At 46.6% G+C, this 17,068-nt stretch overlaps 1 protein-coding gene across 1 annotated transcript in view; it reads right to left on the reverse strand.

Annotated features, from left to right (window-relative positions):
* Nucleotides 1–17,068, reverse strand: part of CLCN1 (chloride voltage-gated channel 1) — a 1,282,884-nt gene that overhangs the window by 796,335 nt on the left and 469,481 nt on the right. Inside the window, exon 9 of the mRNA XM_069650302.1 lies at nucleotides 8,764–8,848. Within this exon, the coding sequence (XP_069506403.1) occupies nucleotides 8,764–8,848 (85 nt within the window). The remainder of the gene's footprint in view (nucleotides 1–8,763; nucleotides 8,849–17,068) is intronic.

Below are 17,068 nucleotides of genomic sequence, written 5' to 3' on the forward strand. Positions count from 1 at the left end.
TGCCAACTGACATCTGGTATTTCAACCTATAAGAAAACATGACGACAGGAGATTTCGGCCCATGGCTAGGACCAATATTAATACCATTTCTAAGATCGAGAATAATTCAATTAGTGAAAATGAATGGATTAGGGCAGTGATTGGATACAAGTTAAATAGCAGTTTTCTGGATGGATTCATCCATGATGATATTTTTTATATCAGTAAATTCATTAATAACTGCAATTCTCTGGGCCAGATATGATGACCAACATTATTTTAAAAGAGAATCCCAAATTCTGGGCCAAGGTTCTGAAGAATATTTTCCTAAACATTGTGACTGAGGGTATTATATCGGTTCGTTGGCATAGATCGATCATGGTCCCGGTTTTTAAAGGGGGAGATCAGGCTAACCCTAGGAATGACAAGTTACTGGCCATGACAGGTGGAAGTCAGAAGCGTTTCGCTTCAATAATGCTTAAGAAGTTGAACAGATGGGTCGAGGAAGCTGGCTTACTGTCGCCTTTTCAGACCGGGTTCCGTGAAGGATATCATATATTAAATAACATCCGTATCTTACAATACTTTATTTCAGCATGCAATAGCAGAATGAATGATAGACTATATGTCTGTTATTGATTTTAGTAAAGCATACCCTTGTGTATAGGCGCGTCATAAATGCCATTCCATATCATATCATATCATTAGACACGGTGGATAGATCATTGTTGTGGAGAAAGTTGAGGAAATGGGATATTGACCCCAATTTGCTATATTTTATAATAGCTTTATATCCAAATACCACAGTTGCCATACGATTTAATAAGGAGGCGGATCTCACAGTGGCTATTACTACCAATATAGGTATGAAACAGGGCTGTGTATTGGCTCCTGCATTATACAATCTGTATGTTATCGAGATGGATGACGCCATAAATGCAGTGCAACATTTCCCACCATGCATTGGTAAGACTGCGGTCTCATGGGCAGGATCTGCAGATGATACAATTATAATGGATCGTACACAAATTGGGCTGCAAAGATCATTATCTGCATTAGCCATCTATGCTCACCGTAATCCCCTTAAAATCCATTAAAAAAAACAGAAATGATGATTATTGGTGGTAAACGTGAAATTGCCAGCCCTTCATGGTATATAGATGATTCAAAGATCAAAGTGGTTGACAGCTATAACTATTTGGAGTTCCATATTAAAAACCTCCCCTTAAAAATGTCTACTACAACATTGGTTGACTAAAAGCGCTTGAGAAATGGTACATACTAAGGCGCTTTACGCGCCACAGGGGTGGATAGAATGTAAAGGAATGGCGATGGTTTACCGCAAACGCATTATGCCAAGTATCTTATATGGCCTTGCGGTTCTTCCTGCTAGAAGGATTATAGATATTGAAACACTTGAAGCAAAGATACTGCGTTACATACTGGGAGTACCCCAGTCGGTCCCGGTTGAAGCGATGCATACTGAACTAGGCCTCCCCTCTTTTAGATCTCTCTGGATGACACAGAGATGTAATCTCTGCAAGTCATCAACACTAAAGGATGCAACCAAGATCCAACAAGATTGCTAAATCAAAGAGAGAACTTCTGGATTGACCGTCTGAATTCCCTGTTCCCGGGAGGGCTCAATGAAGAATGTAACTTTCATTGTTTCTTATTAATGTAACTTGTATTACTTCATATTACTGCATGTATTTTATAATATTAAGCTATCAGAAGAAGTAACAAAAATGCTCTTAAGGGCACACATTTTGTAATAGACTCTTTTTAATTTTATATTTGTCTAGTACGAGTAGATCCACAGACTTGTATCTACCCTGAACTGTAATTAGCCTTTTTCCTACAGATATCCCACATGTGTGTAGACTGTTCGTACACACATGGTTATATTTTCTATTGTATTTAGAACGCTTATGGACTTTATTTTTAGTTTCTTATATTCAGTCACTACACTGTGAGACATTAATGTACTTCCTAAAATCAGATATAAATAGCTTGTTTCCACTGAGATACACAACAGCAGATTTATTATTCAGACTCGGCACCGCCCGGAAGCCGCCACTACATCATACGCAGTGATGTAATCATCCCAATGACATCACAAAGCTACTACACCGGTAGCACGTCATCACTTTCTACATTTCTTACACTCGGCAACAGTCACAGTTTCCCACACATAGGGACGGTCCATCAATGACCTCTGTCAAACTGCATTTTCTGCACCTTGGCGGTAAGGTTTTCAACTACATTTGCACATTTTCTCATTCTAAGAAGGTCTAGAATGCTACCCACCCACATGTAGGTATTGTTTTGATTCACAACACTATGAACTCCAGCTAGACCCTACATTGCCAGTATCATACCTGCACACTTCAGGTGTGTGGATTTTGAAACAGACATGTATTCTTCTTGATCCCAGAAGGATATTCTCACTCATCTCTACAGAATGCACCTAGACCTGCCCCGAGGAAGCGCACCCACATAGACGGGCAGGCGGGTAGCATATATTATGGTTTATAGGTCAACCAGTTTGGTTTGTACATTTGTTTAGTATTTTGTCGTAGAGATATATTTGACCACCACCTTTCTGTGTATTTCTTGGATTCATTTCAGAATATGGCCCCTGAGGATGGACTCACCGTCTGAAATGCATTGGACCCAAACGCTTGTTTTCTGCCTGTGATGGAAATATAGGGCCTCATTACACGGTAGGCGGTGGACCAAGGTGCTATTAGAAAGGGGAATTACTGCCCTATTCCAAGGTTGGCGGGGCAGTAATTCCCCCTTCCCCCATTGCCCTTCCCCATTCCCATTTTTGCCCCATAGGGCAGAATGGGAATGGGGAAGGTGCTAATTACGGTACCGCAAATTGCGGTACCGTAATTAGCACCCTGGTCCCTTTGCGGGTTGGTTTGTAACGCCTGCTAAAAAGCAGGCGTTAAAGTACTAACCCGCAAAGGGACCTCGTAGTAAGGCGGTAAGGGTTAACGGTCACCGGTACTATTACCGGTGACCGTTAACCCTTACCGCCTTCCGTGTATTGAGCCCCATAGTGTTGATGTTCACTATAGCCGTCGCGGAACTTTCTTGGAAACATTACAAAGACATTGAACACTGATGGATATTTGAAGATTCCATTTCTATATTTCGTTGCAACATAATACATATATGTACATGGGAGTTCCTTCCAATTCCTGACAAATCAGCCAGGACCTAGTTCACTGTTCTATTCGGCCCTCAGTGCAAAGGGGGCAAGTTTGGCAACAGGACCACATAATCAGATTACCAAATTTATTCAAATACAGTAACGCACAGGGTGCCCACTCACATTGATTTCTGTTAACATTGAATGTGCATAACCTTAACTAACAATGAAAATGAAAGTAGATTATGTACAATGGGTACAGGTGTATACACATGTATGATGACGGGTGCACTATAAGGTGGAAGTTAGTTTTTAGGAGATGGGGGGTGACTCTGTCAGAAACTTCCAGTTTTCCTTCCCCAGTATGAAGTGATTCAGGGTAGCTTTGAAGGCTGGCGCGGTAGCTTTGCTTTTCATTTCCAGTGGTAGCGAGTTTCAGGGGTGGGGGAGTAGCCAGGAAAAAGCACAGGGAGCCTGGGGGGCTACCAAATTCAGTAGGGCTTGTGATTGCAGGGTGCAATCAGGGGAATAGTGTGAGCAAGTGGACCACATGGTTGGGGGAGCGCATCCCATAGTGGAAATGAATTGGCCACATGGTTGGGGGGCACATGCCATAGTGGGAGCGAGTTGGCCACATGGTTGGTGGGGAGCATCCCATAGTGGGAGTGAGTTGGCCACATGGTTGGGGGGCGCATCCCATAGTGGAAACAAGTTGGCCACATGGTTGGGGGGCACATCCCATAGTGGGAGCGTGTTGGCCACATGGTTGGTGGGGCGCATCCCATAGTGGGAGCGAGTTGGCCACATGGTTGGTGGGGAGCATCCCATAGTGGGAGTGAGTTGGCCACATGGTTGGGGGGCGCATCCCATAGTGGAAACAAGTTGGCCACATGGTTGGGGGGCACATCCCATAGTGGGAGCGTGTTGGCCACATGGTTGGTGGGGCGCATCCCATAGTGGGAGCGAGTTGGCCACATGGTTGGGGGAGCGCATCCCATAGTGGAAATGAATTGGCCACATGGTTGGGGGGCACATGCCATAGTGGGAGCGAGTTGGCCACATGGTTGGTGGGGAGCATCCCATAGTGGGAGTGAGTTGGCCACATGGTTGGGGGGCGCATCCCATAGTGGAAACAAGTTGGCCACATGGTTGGGGGGCACATCCCATAGTGGGAGCGTGTTGGCCACATGGTTGGTGGGGCGCATCCCATAGTGGGAGCGAGTTGGCCACATGGTTGGGGGGGCACATCCCATAGTGGGAGCGAGTTGGCCACATGGTTGGTGGGGCGCATCCCACAGTGGGAGCGAGTTGGCCACATGGTTGGGGGGGCACATCCCATAGTGGGAGCGAGTTGGCCACATGGTTGGGGGGGCGCATCCCATAGTGGCAGCGAGTTGGCCACATGGTTGGGGGGCACATCCCATAGTGGGAGCGTGTTGGCCACATGGTTGGGGGGTACATCCCATAGTGGGAGCGTGTTGGCCACATGGTTGGGGAGGCACATCCCATAGTGGGAGTGAGTTGGCCACATGGTTGGTGGGGCGCATCCCATAGTGGCAGCGAGTTGGCCACATGGTTGGAGGGCACATCCCGTAGTGGGAGCGTGTTGGCTACATGGTTGGGGGGGTGCATCCCATAGTGGGAGCGAGTTAGCCACTTGGTTGGTGGGGCGCATCCCATAGTGGCTGCGAGTTGGCCACATGGTTGGGGGGCGCATCCCATAGTGGCAGCGAGTTGGCCACATGGCTGGGGGGGCACATCCCATAGTGGGAGTGAGTTGGCCACATGGTTGGTGGGGAGCATCCCATAGTGGGAGCGCGTTGGCCACATGGTTGGGGGGCACATCCCATAGTGGGAGTGAGTTGGCCACATGGTTGGTGGGGAGCATCCCATAGTGGGAGCGCGTTGGCCACATGGTTGGGGGGCACATCCCATAGTGGGAGCGTGTTGGCCACATGGTTGGTGGGGAGCATCCCATAGTGGGAGCGCGTTGGCCACATGGTTGGGGGGCACATCCCATAGTGGGAGTGAGTTGGCCACATGGTTGGTGGGGAGCATCCCATAGTGGGAGCGCGTTGGCCACATGGTTGGGGGGCACATCCCATAGTGGGAGCGTGTTGGCCACATGGTTGGGGGGGGTGCATCCCATAGTGGGAGCGTGTTGGCCACATGGTTGGGGGGCACATCCCATAGTGGGAGCATGTTGGCCACATGGTTGGGGGGTGCATCCCATAGTGGGAGCGAGTTGGCCACATGGTTGGGGGGGCACATCCTATCTAGGGATTTGAGTGGTAGGAGGAGTTTGGAGAGGGACATATAGTAGCTGGTTGGATGGACCTAAGGAGCGTGAGAAGCAAAGTTGAGAACAATATCTTGGGGATGAGAGGATAGAGCAGACCACCCACTAGAATGCAGGAGCACGAGTCGTGGTGACTGAGGGCCAGAGTGGAGATCAAGCTTTTGGTAGAGCAGTAAGGGAGGTGAGGGAGAAGCCTGCATGTGTATGTATAGCCGCTGCAGCAGTGGGGGTAGTAGATAGCTTCAGCGTTACATTGCCGTTAAAGAGTACCCCAACTTTGCAGGCTTTTCGGCCACTTGTGTCCCCAAGCTAATTAGCGGCAGCCCAGCTGTTCAGGTTGGCCGTCTCCCTCTGATCAGGTGGGGTGATCTGGCTGTCCAGTGTGGTTTGCATGTGGTTGTGTCCCTACTATAAATGTACAGACGCCCTCCGCAATCCTGGTGTGGAATGTTTCCAAGAGAAAGACTCAATGCTTAAGAAGGATTGGCTCAAGCTTGTCCAACCACCAACCATCACACTTTGCTGTGAAGGTTTCCAAGAAAGGAAACATTTCAGGTAGAGCCAACCCTATGCCCTAAAATAAGAACACATGAGGGGCCAATCTCCCACATCGACCAAACTGTGGTGCCTGCATGAAGAGAGCAGCATTACTCACCTCTGGGGTATTCTCTGAGTAACAGAGTACTGTGGTTGAGAAGAGTATTTCTAGGTTAAGGTAAATTCTCCATACCACAAGATTAGCTATTCCCCAAAATTGGCCCTTAATCCTATAATTCAGTTTAGCCCCATTTCCTTAATTTCTGGCAAGATTGACTCATTCATTGTTAGCCTCATGGCCTTCAGTTCTAGCAAGATTGACTCATACATTGTTAGCCCCATGTCCTTCAGTTCTGGCAAGATTGACTCATTCATTGTTAGTCACATGTCCTTCATTTCTGGAAAGATTGACTCATTCATTGTTAGTCACATGTCCTTCATTTCTGGAAAGATTGACTCATTCTTTGTTAGCCCATGGCCTTCATTTTTGGAAACATTGACTCATTCATTGTTAGCCGCATGTCCTTCAGTTCTGGCAAGATTAACTCATTCATTGTTAGTCACATGTCCTTCATGTCTGGAAAGATTGACTCATTCTTTGTTAGCCCATGTCCTTCATTTCTGGAAAGATTGACTCATTTGTTGTTAGCGGCATGGCCTTCAGTTCTGGCAAGATTGACTCGATCATTGTTAGCCCCATGTCCTTCATTTCTGGCAAGATTGACTCATTCATTGTCAGCCGCATGGCCTTCAGTTCTGGCAAGATTGACTCATTCATTGTTAGCCCCATATCCTTAATTTCTGGCAAGATTGACTCATTCATTGTTAGCCACATGTCATTCATTCTGGCAAGATTGACTCATTCATTGTCAGCCCCATGTCCTTCAGTTCTGGAAAGATTGACTCATTCATTGTCAGCCGCATGGCCTTCAGTTCTGGCAAGATTGACTCATTCATTGTTAGCCCCATATCCTTCATTTCTGGCAAGATTGACTCATTCATTTTTAGCCGCATGGCCTTCATTTCTGGCAAGATTGACTCATTCATTGTCAGCCCCATGTCCTTCAGTTCTGGAAAGATTGACTCATTCATTGTCAGCCGCATGGCCTTCAGTTCTGGCAAGATTGACTCATTCATTTTTAGCCGCATGTCCTTTATTTCTGGCAAGATTGACTCATTCATTTTTAGCTGCATGGCCTTCATTTCTGGCAAGATTGACTCATTCATTGTTAGCCCATGTCCTTCATTTCTGGCAAAATTGACTCATTCATTGTTACTCCCATGTCCTTCATTTCTGGCAAGATTGACTCCTTCATCGTTAGCTGCATGTCTTTCATTTCTGGCAAGATTGGCTCATTCGTTGTTAGCGGCATGGCCTTCAGTTCTGGCAAGATTGACTCATTCATTGTTAGCCCCATGTCCTTCATTTCTGGCAAGATTGGCTCATTCATTGTTAGCCGCATGGCCTTCAGTTCTGGCAAGATTGACTCATTCATTGTTAGTCACATGTCCTTCATTTCTGGAAAGATTAACTAATTCTTTGTTAGCCCATGGCCTTCATTTCTGGAAAGATTGACTCATTCATTGTTAGCCCCATGTCATTCATTTCTGGCAAGATTGACGCATTCACTGTTAGCCCCATGTCCTTCATTTCTGGCAAGATTGACTCATTCATCGTTAGCCGCATGTCCTTCATTCCTGGCAAGATTGACTCATTCATTGTTAGCCCCATGTCCTTCATTTCTGGCAAGATTGGCTCATTCCTGGTGAGCCGCATGTCCTTCATTTCTGGAAAGATTGACTCATTCGTTGTTAGTGGCATGGCCTTCAGTTCTGGCAAGATTGACTAATTCTTTGTTAGCCCATGGCCTTCATTTCTGGAAAGATTGACTCATTCATTGTTAGCCCCATGTCCTTCATTTCTGGCAAGATTGACTAATTTATTGTTAGCCCCATGACCTTAATTTCTGGCAAGATTGACTCATTCATTGTCAGCCGCATGGCCTTCATTTCTGGAAAGATTGATTCATTCATTGTTAGCCCCATGTCCTTCATTTCTGGCAAGATTGACTCATTCATTGTTAGCCCCATGACCTTAATTTCTGGCAAGATTGACTCATTCATTGTCAGCCGCATGGCCTTCGGTTCTGGCAAGATTGACTCATTCATTGTTAGCCCCATATCCTTAATTTCTGGCAAGATTGACTCATTCATTGTTAGCTGCATGTCATTCATTTCTGGCAAGATTGACTCATTCATTGTCAGCCCCATGTCCTTCATTTCTGGCAAGATTGACTAAATCATTGTCAGCCGCATGGCCTTCAGTTCTGGCAAGATTGACTCATTCATTGTTAGCCCCATATCCTTCATTTCTGTCAAGATTGACTCATTCATTGTTAGCCCCATATCCTTCATTTCTGTCAAGATTGACTCATTCATTGTTAGCCGCATGTCCTTCATTCCTGGCAAGATTGACTCATTCTTTGTCAGCCGCATAGCTGCAGCTTCTAGTATTGTAAGCCCTACAGAGATGTCCAGGTTTAAAATGTGACTATGGCATATATGTAAAAGCTTGAGTGTTCCAAGAGATTAAGCTTTCGTGCTGGTCGAAGCTGCATGCTTTTAAAGTAACCTTTTGATACTGGAACATGCATCCTGTTGTGCGAAATGATGCCCAGCAGGCTCTAATACTCCCACTACCCCCCAAGAAGAACCATGAGCTCTCTGTGGACCCCTGATTCGGAGACCAAGATCCAGGAAGTGAAAAGGGGTGTCCAGCACTTACCCAATCACTGCAAAAGCTGGCAATTCCTGCAGGTCAAAGGGGAATTCCATGCGGAAATTGGTCCTGAAGAGGGCAGTGATGGTGCCTGTGGAGAGAAATGCAGAGTTTGAGGTGAGGAGACAGACTGGGACGAGAGGAAACGAGCAACAAAGCTGGGGGAGTGGAGGGAAAGGGATGTGACAACAGTATGGAGGGAAGAAAGGCAAAGATGGAGAGAGGATGAAAAAAACACTACAAGAGGAGGGACAGATATGGGAGGAGAGAGAGAGAAATAGAGTGACAGAGAGAATGAAGAAAGACTAGAAGAGGAGACACAGATATGGAAGGAGAGAGGGAGAGAGAGAAAGGATGAAGAAAGGCTAGAAGAGGAGATACAGATATGGAAGGGGAGAGAGAGAAATAGAGTGAGAGAGAGGATGACGAAAGACTAGAAGAGGAGACACAGATATGGAAGGAGAGAGGGAGAGAGAGAAAGGATGAAGAAAGGCTAGAAGAGGAGACATAGATATGGGAGGAGAGAGAGAGAAATAGAGTGAGAGAGAGGATGAAGAAAGACTAGAACAGGAGGTACCGATATGGAAGGAGAGAGAGAGAGAGAAAGGATGAAGAAAGGCTAGAAGAGGAGACACAAATATGAAAGGAGAGAGAGCGAAATAGAGTGAGAGAGAGGATGAAGAAAGACTAGAAGAGGAGACACAGATATGGAAGGAGAGAGAGAGAGAAAGGATGAATAAATACTAGAAGATGAGACACAGATATGTGAGGAGAGAGAAAGAAATAGAGTGAGAGAGAGGATGAAGAAAGACTAGAACAGGAGGGACTGATATGGAAGGAGAGAGAGAGAGAGAAAGGAGGAAGAAAGGCTAGAAGAGGATACACAGATATGGGAGGAGAGAGAGAGAAATAGAGTGAGAGAGAGGATGAAGAAAGACTAGAAGAGGAGTCACAGATATGGAAAGAGAGAGAGAGAGAGAGAGAAAGAGAGTGAGAGAGCGAGAGAGAGAGAGAGAGAGAGAGAGAGAGAGAGAGAGAGAGAGAGATAAAGGACAAAGAAAGGCTAGAAGAGGATACACAGATATGGAAGGAGAGAGAAATAAGTGAGAGAGAGGATGAAGAAAGACTAGAACAGGAGGGGCCGATATAGAAGTAGAGAGAGAAAGGATGAAGAAAGGATAGAAGAGGAGACACAGATATGGAAGGAGAGAGAGTGAAATAGAGTGTGAGAGAGGATGAAGAAAGACTAGAAGAGGAGACACAGATATGGAAAGAGAGAGAGAGAGAGAGAGAAAGAGAGTGAGAGAGCGAGAGAGAGAGAGAGAGAGAGAGAGAGAGAGAGAGAGAGGATGAAGAAAGGCTAGAAGAGGAGACACAGGTTTGGAAGGAGAGAGAGAGAGAAATAGAGTGAGAGAGAGGATGAAGAAAGACTAGAAGAGGAGACACAGATATGGAAGGAGAGAGAGAGAAATAGAGTGAGAGTGAGGATGAAGAAAGACTAGAACAGGAGGGACAGATGTGGAAGGAGAGAGAGAGAAATAGAGTGAGATAGAAGATGAATAAAGACTAGAACAGGAGGGACAGATATGGAAGGAGAGAGAGAGAGAGAAAGGATGAAGAAAGACTAGAAGAGGAGACACAGATATGGGAGGAGAGAGAGAGAGAGAAATAGAGTGAGAGAGAGGATGAAGAAAGACTAGAAGAGGAGACATGGATATGGAAGAAGAGAGGGAGAGGAAGGACGAAGAAAGCTAGAAGAGGAGACACAGATATGGAAGGAGAGAGAGAGAAATAGAGTGAGAGAGAGGATGAAGAAAGACTAGAACAGGAGGGACAGATGTGGAAGGAGAGAGAGAGAAATAGAGTGAGATAGAAGATGAATAAAGACTAGAACAGGAGGGACAGATATGGAAGGAGAGAGAGAGAGAGAAAGGATGAAGAAAGACTAGAAGAGGAGACACAGATATGGAAGGAGAGAGAGAGAAATAGAGTGAGAGAGAGGATGAAGAAATACTAGAAGAGGGGACATAGATATGGAAGGAGAGAGAGAGAAATAGAGTGAGAGAGAGGATGAAGAAAGACTAGAACAGGAGGGACCGATATGGAAGGAGAGAGAGAGAGAAAGGATGAAAAAAGGCTAGAAGAGGAGACACAGATATGGAAGGAGAGAGAGAGAGAGAGAGAGAGAAAGGATGAAGAAATACTAGAAGAGGAGACACAGATATGGGAGGAGAGAGAGAGAGAAATAGGATGAAGAAAGACTAGAACAGGACGGACTGATATGGAAGGGGAGAGAGAGAGAGAGAAAGGATGAAGAAAGACTAGAACAGGAGGGACCGATATGGAAGGAGAGAGAGAAAGGATGAAGAAAGGCTAGAAGAGGAGACACAGATATGGAAGGAGAGAGAGAGAGAGAGAGAGAGAGAGAGAGAGAAAATGAAGAAAGACAAGAATAGGAGACACAGATATGGGGGAGAGAGAGGATGAAGAAAGACTAGAAGAGTGGGGACCGATTAGGCGTGTGTGGGGGAGGAGAGAGAGAGAGATAGGAAGAAGAAAGACTAGACGAGGATGGACAGATATGAGAGGAGAGAGAGAGAGAGAGCAGATGAAGAAAGACTAGAAGAGGATGGACAGATATGGGAGGAGAGAGAGAGAGAGAGCAGATGAAGAAAGACTAGAAGAGGATGGACAGATATGGGAGGAGAGAGAGAGAGAGAGAGAGAGAGAGAGCAGATGAAGAAAGACTAGAAGAGGATGGACAGATATGGGAGGAGAGAGAGAGAGAGAGAGAGAGAGGATGAAGAAATACTAGAAGAGGAGACACAGATATGGGAGGAGAGAGAGAGAAATAGAGTGAGAGAGAAGATGAAGAAAGACTAGAACAGGAGGGACAGATGTGGAAGGAGAGAGAGAGAAATAGAGTGAGATAGAAGATGAATAAAGACTAGAACAGGAGGGACAGATATGGAAGGAGAGAGAGAGAGAGAAAGGATGAAGAAAGACTAGAAGAGGAGACACAGATATGGAAGGAGAGAGAGAGAAATAGAGTGAGAGAGAGGATGAAGAAATACTAGAACAGGAGGGACCGATATGGAAGGAGAGAGAGAGAGAAAGGATGAAAAAAGGCTAGAAGAGGAGACACAGATATGGAAGGAGAGAGAGAGAAATAGAGTGAGAGAGAGGATGAAGAAAGACTAGAACAGGAGGGACCGATATGGAAGGAGAGAGAGAGAGAAAGGATGAAAAAAGGCTAGAAGAGGAGACACAAATATGGAAGGAGAGAGAGAGAGAGAGAGAGAGAAAGGATGAAGAAATACTAGAAGAGGAGACACAGATATGGGAGGAGAGAGAGAGAGAAATAGGATGAAGAAAGACTAGAACAGGACGGACTGATATGGAAGGGGAGAGAGAGAGAGAGAAAGGATGAAGAAAGACTAGAACAGGAGGGACCGATATGGAAGGAGAGAGAGAGAGAAAGGATGAAGAAAGGCTAGAAGAGGAGACACAGATATGGAAGGAGAGAGAGAGAGAGAGAGAGAGAAAGGATGAAGAAATACTAGAAGAGGAGACACAGATATGGGAGGAGAGAGAGAGAGAAATAGGATGAAGAAAGACTAGAACAGGACGGACTGATATGGAAGGGGAGAGAGAGAGAGAGAAAGGATGAAGAAAGACTAGAACAGGAGGGACCGATATGGAAGGAGAGAGAGAGAGAAAGGATGAAGAAAGGCTAGAAGAGGAGACACAGATATGGAAGGAGAGAGAGAGAGAGAGAGAGAGAAAGGATGAAGAAATACTAGAAGAGGAGACACAGATATGGGAGGAGAGAGAGAGAGAAATAGGATGAAGAAAGACTAGAACAGGACGGACTGATATGGAAGGGGAGAGAGAGAGAGAGAAAGGATGAAGAAAGACTAGAACAGGAGGGACCGATATGGAAGGAGAGAGAGAGAGAAAGGATGAAGAAAGGCTAGAAGAGGAGACACAGATATGGAAGGAGAGAGAGAGAGAGAGAGAGAGAGAGAGAGAGAGAGAAAATGAAGAAAGACAAGAATAGGAGACACAGATATGGGGGAGAGAGAGGATGAAGAAAGACTAGAAGAGTGGGGACCGATTAGGCGTGTGTGGGGGAGGGAGAGAGAGAGAGATAGGAAGAAGAAAGACTAGACGAGGATGGACAGATATAAGAGGAGAGAGAGAGAGAGAGCAGATGAAGAAAGACTAGAAGAGGATGGACAGATATGGGAGGAGAGAGAGAGAGAGAGAGAGAGAGAGAGAGAGCAGATGAAGAAAGACTAGAAGAGGAGGGACAGATGAGGAGGAGAGAGAGAAAGGATGAAGAAAGACTAAAAGAGGATGGACAGATATGGGAGGAGAGAAAGATATGATATGATAATTTATTTATATCGTGCTCATACACAAGTGTTTCAGAGCGCGACCAGGCAAGGGAGGGGAACAGGGGAGAACAGAAAAAATGATCTTACTAGGCCCAGCGACATTGAGAACGTGCAAGTGCATGGGAAAGGGAAAGGGGAAAGTGCGTGGAAGGGGGAGAGTGGAAAGTGCGGAGCAGAGGAGAACAGATAAATAATAATAAATAAAATAAATAGATAATAAAAGCAATAAACAGTGGTAGTGCAGCCAGCAAGTGGCAAGTGCTGTGTTTAAGGCAGCAGACTGGGGAAGTCTAATAAGTGCAGAAAGAGAAGGGTTACAATAGTCCAACCTACAGAGAACCAGAGCATGGAAGACAGCGAGCTTCTGAGGGAAGGAGAGGAAAGGCAGAGTACCTCTGAGGAGGTGCAGTAGGAAGTTTGACTTTTTAGAGACATCAAAGATGTGGGTGGAGAAGGAAAGTGTGGTTTTGAAGATGACCCAGAGGTTCTTAGCCTCGCAGGTGGGTGTAGGAGGAGGGCCAAGGGAGGCCAGCCAGGGAGTGAGGGGAAAGAATGGTGAAGGAGTGCAGATGAGGAGGATTTCGTCTTGCTGACATTCAGGCAGAGATCGTTGGCCGCACACCAATCCTGAATGGCAGTTAGGCAATCAGAGATGAGAGAGGGAGAGGAGGTGGACGAGGGCAGCCTGAAAATGAGTTGAGTGTCATCAGCGTAGCACTGGAAATTTGAGCAGAAAATGGCAATGCAGTGGCCAAGAGTTGCCAGGTATTGATTGAAAAGCCAGGGCGAGAAGTTAGACCCCTGGGGAACACACAGGAAGAGAGGGATATAGATGATAGGAAGGACCCAACTTGGACCTGAGAGGGTCGATCAGAGAAGAAAGAGGTCAGCCAGGCCCATAGCCTGATCGGCGATACCCTTGTTATCACAGAGACGGTTGAGTAGGATGTTATGGCTGTCCGTGTTGTAGGCAGAAGAGAGATCTAGTAGGATGAGGACAGAGGAATGTTAGAGTCAAGGTTCGAGAGCAGATCTTTACGGATGTTCAGGAGAGCAGTTTCCGTGCTTCTGGAAGCTCTGAAGCCTGACTGGTGGTCATGGAGACAGCCAACAGAATTGGAATGAAGGTTAAGCTGGGAGATGGCCAACTTTTCCAGTAGTTTGCCCAGAAAGGGAGTAATTGAAATTGGGCAATAGTTAGCTGGACAAGAAGGATCAGCTGTGGGATTATTGAGAAGAGGAAGCACAAAGGAGTGCTTAAGAGGGGATGGGAAGGATCCTGAGGCAAAGGAGTGGTTGAAAAAATCAGCAAGAGCCAGAGCGAGGGTGTCAATGTGGTCCTTAATGGTTTTAGAGGAACAGGGATGAACCTGTTTTGACGAGGCTTTCATAGAACAGACTTGTCTAGTGACCTCGTCAGGGGAGAAAAGAGGAAAGGACGAGAAGGAGGGTGGGAGGGTGGATGAAGAAGGGTCAGAAAGCACAGACTGAGAGGGAATAGGAGGGAGAAGGGAGCAGAGGGTGGACAGAATGTCTTGGGTTTTTGAGATAATGTGAGAAGCTAGTTCATTTCAGAGAGCCTGGTAGGCAAGAGGAGGGGTAGAGACTGCAGCAGGGTTGGCCAGCTCCTTGCAGATTTTAAAGAGTTCGGCCGAGTTGTTAGATGCTGCAGAGACACAGGCTTGAATGTGGACTCTCTTCTTGGTGCGGACAGTGAGTCGGTATTGCCTTTGGAGCAGGCGACAGGCCAATTTGTCAGAGGATGAACAAGAAGCCCTCCATTTCCTCTTAGCCGCCCTGCACTTATGTTTAAGTGTAGCTAGGTCGGAGTCATGCCAAGAGTTGCACTTGGCTTTGGACTTCAAGCAGATCCTCATGACAGGGGCAAGAACATCAAGAGTATCAGAAATGGAAGAGTAGAGAAGGGACAGGGCTGTGTCCGGGTGTGAGTCAGCCAGAGGATGGGGGGAGAGAGAAGGTGACAGCGAAAGCCTCAACCGACACACGTTTCATGGGCCGGATGACGGAGAAGGTAGGTGGCAGTGTTGGGGTAGGCTTGGCTTGGGGGGAAGAGAGGGAGAGATGAGATGAGCGGAGGGAGTGATCGCTCCAGGAGAGAGGAGTGGTCAGAGGATAGAGAGGGGGAGGCCAGAGGAGATGAAGACATCAAGTGTGTGTCCTGCAGAGTGCGTCGGGCCAGAGGGGAGGATAGAGAGGGAGAGGGAATTGCAGAGGTCGCGAAAGAGCAAAGATGAGAAACAGGGAGAATCGAGGTGGATGTTGAGGTCACCAAAGAGGAGGAGCTGAGTGGTTGAGGCCATGAGGGAGGAGGAGAGGTCAGCCACTCAGAGAGGAAGGAAGTGATCTGACCAGGTGGCTAATAGATAGTAGCCACAATAAGAGAGTGGTCAGGAGAGAGAGAGCCTGTAGACAAGGCATTCAAAAGAGGAGTAAATCTGAGTGGGAATGATAGTGGCAGGAAACCACTTAGGAAAGATCAGGGCTACGCCCCTCAGGCCGAGTGGATCTGGGTGCGGAGAGGATCTTGTAGCCCTCAGGGAGGAGAGTGTCAAAGATTGTGACAGAGCTGGCCGTGAACCATGTCTCCGTAAGACTAAGGATATCAAGGTACAGTTCTTCAAGGAGGTGGGAGATGTCAGAGGAGTGTTTGACAGCAGAGGGGAGTTGAGAGTGGCAAGATGAAGAAGGTTGCCAGCCTTAAAGACCTTCTGGGGAGGGGTACAAATCAGAGGTACACCCTGCGAAGTTGTGGAGGTAACCTGAAGAGGGGCAGAGGAGGAGGGAAGAGTGGGTGAGGTAACCAAGGAATGAGAGGAGGAGACAGCCGGAGATGAAAGGTAGTTGATGAGGTGAGGGAACCGCCTATCGAAGAGGAAGAGATTGGCCTGAGGAGAGAGAGGATGAAGAAAGACCAGTAGAGGAGGGCAGATTAGGCGAGGGATGTGGGGAGCATCAAGAATGACTAGAAGAGTAACGACAGATATGGGAGGAGAAAAAAGAGAAGAGGGTGGGGATAGAGAGTGAAACAAAGAGAGAGAGAGGGGATGAAGAAAGGACAGAAGAGGAGGGAGAGATTAGGTGGGGCGGGGTGAGTGAGAGAGATAATGAAGAAAGAATAGAAGAGGAGGGACAGAGAGAGGGTAAAGAAAGACTAGAAGAGGAGGGACAGATATGGGAGGATAGAAAGAGAGAGGATGAAGAAAAACTAGACGAGGTATGGCATATATGGGAGAAGAGAGAGAGAGAGAGGATGAAGAAATGATATGATAGTTTATTTATAACCCGTTTAATACCCAAAGGTTTCTAAGCGCGTACCTGGGCATCGAACCTTTGTTGTCTTGCTTCCAAGGCGAGCACGTTGCCCCTGAGCTATCCTCCCGAGACAGAAATACTAAGAAGAGGAGGGGCAGATATGGGAGGAGAGAGAGAGAGAATGAAGAATGACTGGAAGAGGATGGACAGATATGCGAAGAGAGACAGAAAAAGGGAGGATGAAGAAAGGCCAGAACAGGAGATACAGATATGGGAGGAGAGATAGAGAAAGATATATATATATATATATATAAGAGAGAGAGAGAGAGAGAGAGATATATATATATATATAGAGGAGAGAGAGAGAGAGAGAGAGAGAGAGAGAGAGAGAGAGAGAGAGAGAGAGAGAGAGAGAGAGAGAGAGAGAGAGAGAGAGAGAGATAGAAAGAGAGAGAGAGAGAGAGAGAGAGAGAGAGAGAGAGAGAGAGAGAGAGAGAGAGAGAGAGAGGAAGAGAGAGAAAGGATGAAGAAAGACCAGTAGAGGAGGGACAGATATGGAGGAGAGATAGAGAAAGAGATATATATATATATATATAGAGAGAGAGAGAGAGAGAGAGAGAGGAGGGGATGAAGAAAGA

The sequence above is a fragment of the Ambystoma mexicanum genome, chromosome 3p (assembly GCF_040938575.1).
Source record: "Ambystoma mexicanum isolate Mex_15411 chromosome 3p, UKY_AmexF1_1, whole genome shotgun sequence".
In the NCBI taxonomy this organism is placed as follows: Eukaryota; Metazoa; Chordata; class Amphibia; order Caudata; family Ambystomatidae; genus Ambystoma; species Ambystoma mexicanum.